The sequence below is a fragment of the Nanorana parkeri genome, unplaced genomic scaffold (genome assembly GCF_000935625.1).
Source record: "Nanorana parkeri isolate BGI_ZX_2015 unplaced genomic scaffold, ASM93562v1 scaffold917, whole genome shotgun sequence".
NCBI classification, from domain to species: domain Eukaryota; kingdom Metazoa; phylum Chordata; class Amphibia; order Anura; family Dicroglossidae; genus Nanorana; species Nanorana parkeri.
This window is the reverse complement of record NW_017307185.1, coordinates 601,161-608,518: the sequence shown is the minus strand read 5'-3', so window position 1 is coordinate 608,518 and position 7,358 is coordinate 601,161. Positions and strand designations below refer to the sequence as shown.

General features: G+C 42.6%; 1 protein-coding gene across 1 annotated transcript in view; it reads right to left on the bottom strand.

Annotated features, from left to right (window-relative positions):
- Positions 1 to 300: 300 nt before the first annotated feature.
- The window catches only part of LOC108794947 (ATP-sensitive inward rectifier potassium channel 14-like), a 12,569-nt gene continuing 5,511 nt past the window's right edge, over positions 301 to 7,358 (bottom strand). Inside the window, exon 2 of the mRNA XM_018566098.1 lies at positions 301 to 870. Within this exon, the coding sequence (XP_018421600.1) occupies positions 301 to 870 (570 nt within the window). The remainder of the gene's footprint in view (positions 871 to 7,358) is intronic.

Below are 7,358 nucleotides of genomic sequence, written 5' to 3'. Positions count from 1 at the left end.
GCTGCATTTGCTGAGAAGAAGGAAATTAAATAAAGCAATCTAGCATTGTTAAAGCAGATGATTTGAGTATCCATTAACCACTTGAACAAAGCCTGATGCTATACAAGCACCAGTAGAAGCTTTGTTTAGCTCACACCTTTAATTTTGTCCAGCAAATATGACTTTTTCCTCATCAAACATGTCTTTCTTTCCTGTAAAAGATGTAAAAGATGTAGTGTCCTCATTTGTAGCAGATCTCTGCTATGTTCCCACCAAACAAAACCCAACTATTTAACGGTCGAGTAAAATCCATTTGGAAAATCATGTTAGCAATATTTCCTCTAGGGGATCCACAACCCTAAGTATGTCTAACTCAAGAGATACTTCAGCATTCAATGTTTTTGTGTCCACAAGGGCAGGTGGTTCCTCATCACAGATGCAGCTAAGGGCTACTTCATTCTCATAGCAGAATGAACTTCGGGTCACTGTGGAATATTTCCTTTCAGAAAGCTCTTTGGCGCTGCATGTGGGTGTATTAGGGACTTCATAAGTACGATGGAAGTGTAGGTAGTCCACCTCATAATGATTACGTTTCTGAAACAGGACTGGTTCAAATCTGTTCCCCCAAAGAATCTCAGATGGAAGATATGAACTACGGCATTGCGTGGTCATTGCTGTAGCCTCTACCATGCCTTCAAGAATGACGACTAGTTCAAAGTTACCAGTTTCCAAGTCTGCCTTACTGATTTCATACAGTGGGCTCTCTTCATCAATCTCATGGACAATAGTAACTGGAGACACAAGGAAGATTCTGTCTGTGCCATTGTCAAACCCAACATTGACATCCGTATGGTCCAGTGGTAGATACTCTCCTTCAGGCGTGACTCTAGGCTGGTTAGAACATTGAAAAAAACCCGTTAAGCCAGTGATTAAAGCATGTTATTCAATTAAAGAACAAAAACATCAAATAAATCCAGCAAAATATATTTTTCTTAAAATATATTTTTGTTTATATATATTTTTTATAAGGGCTGAAGGGTAATTATGGCACCTGTTTCTCAAGCTGTACTTATCTTTAGAGCCTACCTATGAATGTTTCTCTGTGGAAGTTTTTCCTTTGTGGACTGACATAGTTTTATTTGTCATGACTGGCTTCAATGGGAAATCCTATGATACATGGAGGGAGAAGTAGAAGAAATGTTGAGGGGAGGAGACTGACAGAGAGGGATAAAGGCTCTGTAATTGCAATCATCTTTAACACCAAACTTAAATACAATGTTTGCTTAATGGGAATAAACTGAAGGGGCTGATTGGTTGCTATGGTTAACTGCTCTAGGCTCTGGCCCAGTTTTGATAAATTCCCTTCCATAGTATTTACATCTACATGGTGACCAAAAAAATAAAATGCAAACATGAGTAAATGACTTTTCACTTACCATACTTAGCAATGAGTTTAATGTCTTGCCTACAATTTTCTGTTCTCTTTAAAAAAAACATTTGGTATGCAATGCCCTGGCATGTCATATTTTGAATAATGTTAATATATTGTAAAATACACATCAATCACAGTAAAAAGTTAATGAATTAAGTCCCAGTGATGATATGAATGTGCATGTCAACTTTTCATCTTCTGCTAGCTAAGAATACAGGACAATGAAAGGTGATTACCAATTGGTCACAAAGGGTCACTATATGTTGGACATTGCTTTGTGCCTTATCTACAAAAAGCCCCATAATCTCAAATTACATCAACATTGTTAATCTATCATCTCAATTCTACTGAACCCCCAAAACAATTCTAGTCTCCTACTTCTCTCAAAAGGGGCAAAACATCCTAAATCAAAAATCGGATTAGTCCCATAGCAGAAAGAAAATCCTGTAACCCTAAATAACCCCTTTATTCTGTGGTGTAATCACCATTATGACCTTGAGTATTGCTCTTTGAACTGTTTGTTTACTGCTTCGTAGAGAACACCGTCATAATGGGAAAAAAATTAATCACATGGTCAAAATATTTTATTTAAACATCCACGCAGTTCATAAAAGAGATGATGTCATTTATACAAGTAATACCACAACATACTGCTATTATTAGGAGAGGAACTTAGTTACATAATTTGGACATCCTGTCAGCTAATCCTTTGGAAGGACACTGAATGTGTGCTGGGTGTGTTCTTCACCGCCTCTCCTCTGCCTAAGATGGCTAATGATACTAAACAAACAAACAGTGCCATGCTGAACAGCAAATTCTAAAGCTATGGAACTTCCTCACATGTATATGAAACTTTTAGCAGACCTCCACCCAAAAAAAGAAGGTCCTCCCATCTGCCTCCTTCCCCTTCCCTCTTACACAATTGCAGAAAGTTTTTTTTTTTAAAAAGAGTGAATACCTTTTTTAAATGTTGGAGGGTTCCACCTCGTGAATCCTTGTCTAGGTGGCCACCTATTGCCACCTGGGATGCCTATGTCACACATCCCAAAAAGCAGTATTTTAGCACGAGCTCTTGCGTATGCACAAACATACCATATGTCTGCCAAAGACCCATTGCATGTCTGTGCATGTATGAGGTCACCCCGCTCATGCACAGACCACTGTGGATCTCTGCCAGTCCTGGACACCTGGCAAAGACCCACAGCTCCTCTGTGCATGCACAGGATCTTTTCTCAATATGGCGGCATGGGAGCAGAAGACTTTAGCTGCAAGGAATACAATGTGGGACTCCATGGACTAGTAAGTGTTTGTATTACATTTATGGTTCAAAAAATGGTACTTCCTAATATGCAGAAAATACTCACCTCCTCGGGTTCACTAAAGTTTTCACTCATTCTGAGCAAGCAGTAAAAACACTTTAAAACAAGCCCTCATTCACCTCTTTAGGTCTAAGCATTGTGAAGAAATTGTCAGCCTTCACAACAGATTCGGGCTGATCTTGGCAAGCTCCCAATGAACTCCCTGCCCACTCCGGCACTAGTGCTGCAAGTCTCATAGACTACAGTGCTGCAGTCACATCTCTGTCCCCCTCCTGACCAATCACAAAAGCGAATGCTTGTTTTGTGAACTGGGGCTGTTTGCTTTGTGATTGGCCAGGAGGAGAGGGGGATGGAGATGCTAACACAGCAATTGGGTCTATGAGACCTGCAGCGCTAATGCCACAGTGGGCACGGAGGTTCATTAGGAGCTGGTCTTCCACTCTTATGTATGATTTGTGGGAAAATAAATCAGTACTGAATACAGCAGGTGTGTTTTTAGAAAAGGTGCTGTACATCCTACTGTACTCCAGTAAGATATTTGTACCCGGAGTTTGGCTTTAAAGCTGAACTGCAGGCAGATACAAGAAATATAGATTAATTCAGCTCTGCACTCATGCATTTGACCTTTCAGTCCCTGTACAGCAGAGCTCAGACTGGGGGAGGGAGAAGCCAATCTGTTGTTGTGCTGCAGGGAACGAAGCACACTGATAGGAGGAGATAGCAAAGATGAGCTCATCAGTCTGCTGCTTCTGCCTTCACTGTCCAGTTGCAGACTGCAGGAGGAACAAGAGTTGTAAGTGCTACTTTATAACAGCAGAGAAAATATCTGGTGAAACAGGGCTGTTCAGTGTGATAGAGTTGTGTACATTTTGGGACTGGATGAACAGAAATACAAATCAATAAACAGTTAAAACAACTACCTTATATATATATATTGTTGCTGGTTGAGTTATACAAAGCAGATGCCAGCGCACTACTGCTTGAGCACATTTGGTTTCTACTGTAGAAATAATCCTGTTTCATAGATGCCTCTGCAGATGTACTTTATGTGGACATTGCCGAATCTTTATTTTAGACATGTTGCTGTCATTTTCTGCTCTCACTGGACGCAGCTGAAAACAAATGTCACTTTTTAGAAAGGATCTTTTTTTTGGAGTGTTAACATTATGAATTTATTCAGTTGCATAACATCACGCTTTTTATCAAGAGACAGAAACTTTTATAAGATATTTCTTGAGTGTAAGGCCCCATTCACACAGGGGCTTATGCTGCATTCTGGGATTTGTGTGGAAAGAACCTATGATTTCTTGCCTCAGAAATCCCAGGTATGCCTGTTCAGATGAAGCCCCTGTACCCATTTACATTAATGACAGGGTGATGGCCGCATGTAATTGTACATGGTACATGTAATTGTACATGGTACGATCACATGGAGTTCGGGAGAGATGATTGTCCCTGGACACAGGATAGATGAAAACACTTCTCACCACTTATCCACTAAAATTTCAGTAGGTGTCATTTCCTCATGGTGAGTTGTAGGATTTGCTCTCCTTCCCACTTTTGGTTTGTTCCTTACAGGCATTGAGTCATATTCACTGTTGCCACGTAGCAATGACCATCAAACTCTTGTATCTCTATGCGCCCCACATTGGGGGCAATCATATCTGTAATTAGTGACAATTCATCTGCTGTTGTCCCAGGGTCCTAGCAACAAAAGAAGCCACTTTGGAGGGCTTGGATGACATGAGGATAGTAAAGCCTTGCAATGCATGGCAAGAGTTGACATTAATGGAGAGTATGCATTCTTGATTAGGTGGTACCACAACCTCTGCCCCAAAGGGAAAACTGCCATCATTTTCTCAGATGTTTACAGTGCACGCCTCAGGGCCCTCCAGTACTTCCAGAATATGCATCAGTTGTCTGATTTTCTTAGTGGGCCCAAGTGTTCAGGGTGCCTCTTGCTGCTAGTAAGCTAGTTCAGCCTTCAGCCTCCGAATTTTATTCATGTCCAACATCACCCACAATGCCCTTTCTTAAAGGAGCAGGTGATCACTATGCCCTTCTCCTACACCTGCCCCCACAGCTCCACTTTCATCCATGTAATCCCAACTGTTTCTAGGTGGAGCTCACTGGCAGCCATCAATGAGATCCATTGTCATCTTCTTCTTAGTAAAGTATTGATGGAACACTGGTTCTGGCAGGGTAGTGACTTGCAAAGTAGTATCAATAAGACATGTAATCTCTTGGCTATCAAAGCATTCACAAATAATAGGACAGTCAACCACCACATATTTGGTTCTTGAATGGGGGTTGTTCGACTTTGTCACCTCACTGCTTAACTACTGTTTAACTGGCATTCTAGTTTAACTGGCAAAACTCTTGACAGCCCCAGCACAGCAATGGTGACCTTTCTCATCTTGGCTGTCTCAACAAAGAGGCATCCCCACCTTATCCCTCAGAAGAATATTCCTGTTAGTGCTTCAAGACAGATAACTCTGTCTGAAGCTGAGCCATCCCTTCTGTCAATTTCTAGATGCCACATCCCATGGAGCTATCAGTTTAGTTGCACTTGGGTCTATCGATTTACTACATACAATGGCTATAGGTGCATCTGAGCCTGTATTTGTCTGCTCTTGACATGCTGTGGCCGCCTCTAACAGTTTGTGGAACTTGAAATTGGGGTTGCTTTTATCTTTATTTTACAAGTTTTGTCTGACTTTGTCAGACAGCAGTCCATTTCAGCCATCCGTCCACATCATCCCAGCTGGGCCCCCGCACTTGGCCCCTTTCCCTATGGCGTACCTATGTTATGTCTTGCAGTTCCAGTACATATTGCAGGGGGGATTTTGCCACCTTATGCTTTCTGTCTGATTCGCTCTAGAGATGTACTACAGGGTGCTGCTGTCACAATACTCCCATCAATATTGTCTGACATGGCTGATCCTGATCGTGAATGCCAAGTTTAACAGAAAGGGTAATCAGCCAAATGATCACACAGGGAGCAACTACGGTAACTTGCAGTTTTGTAAACAGGTGCAAATTTAGCAGCAATAATGCAAAACAGGTTTAGTATGGAACTCCCTGTGCATGTTCAGAAATCCAGGGACTTCTGAGAAATGGAGCTAAAGGGCACCTGCATTTGAGCATGGTGAGTAAGTGGCCACTCCGCTACAGAAGTAGTAATTCCAATTGACCCAATTTTCATTCCAGCAACATTCTGACTCTTTTCAAGTGAAAAGTCTATGGATGAAAATGTCGCCTGTACCTTGTGGTAAAGGCATTACAGAATTCACAGATGGTGATCTTGCTTCTCCTATGTATATTGGCAATTAGATTGTAAGGCTTGGCCCTACCAAAATGCACATAGATGTTTGTGGAATAAAAGTGCTGTATGGGCTAAGCATTTTTCAACAGACAAAGGAGCATGGTCAGATCTGGTGACTGTCTTATCATTCCTGTGGCCTACATTACTAGATATTACTTGAAATAAAATATTACTACTGTAATTTGGCTAATACTTACTATAAAGAGACACTGTTACCGTGCATCATGCAAGGTAAAGTGACAGTGTTCCTGCAAAGGGGCCTCCCCAACCCTCTTATACTGACCTAGACTACACTCCCTTGCTGCTTCTTCTTCCATCACAACTGATGCTGAAGTCAGCCATGTCGGGAAACCAGAGGGCGCTAGCATATCAGCTTTTAAATAAAGAGTTAAGCTACAAAGTTGATATTACAGAACACCTTGATGTGTTTAGCTCATTTATGCTTATTTATAAGGCCTTCAGGAATACATCAAGCTATTCAACTCCAATAAAAAGTTTGCTGGTTCTGGATCCTATTGTTATGGACCAATTTCTGTACCACTAAACGTTTTACACTTGGGCAGTAACTAAAGTCTGAATGGGTGCCAGAATTAGGGGTCTAGTCACGAAGCTGCCGAAGGATCTGGCCGTAGCTTCGGCCGATCCTTCGGCTAGCTTTGGCCCCAGTACCCCTTCGGTTCAGTAGAACCGAAGGGGTGCTGTACGGGCTATTCACAATTTGCCCGTACAGCTCCCAATCATGGCCGAGTGGCTCAGCCGAGCCGAACACATATGCAACGGCTCGGCTGAGCCGTGCTGAAAGCCGAAGCTGGCCGACAGCCTGCTTCTGACAGCTGGGCGGAGCTTACGGCTGGCTCCGGCCACTTTCAGAGAGATCAGCGTCCCTGGTTACCTGCTAACCAGGGACACTGATCTCCAAACAGCTAACTCTCCCTGGCGCCCCGGGAGTCTCCTGCTCCCGGCCGCCAAGGAGAGAAACCCCGCTGTGTCTTTTTTTCTTTATTCTGACACGAGGGATGTCAGAATAGAAAAGAAAAAAAAAAAGCATTTTCCCATGAAAAGCATTGGGACATTACTATTGGCTATTTCAATTTGCAATAGCCAATAGTAAACTAGCACTGTACCAGCCCTCTGCTGCAGTTCCCCATCAGGTCCATCAGCAGAGGGCGAGATCTTTAAGAATAGCCCGAACAGCAGTGAGAAGCCTGCCGGAGGTTCGGCTCAGCCGATCCAGATGTTGGATCGGCTGAGTCGAACTCCTTCTGCACTTCGGGTCGGCCGAACATGCTGAGCATGTTCGGCC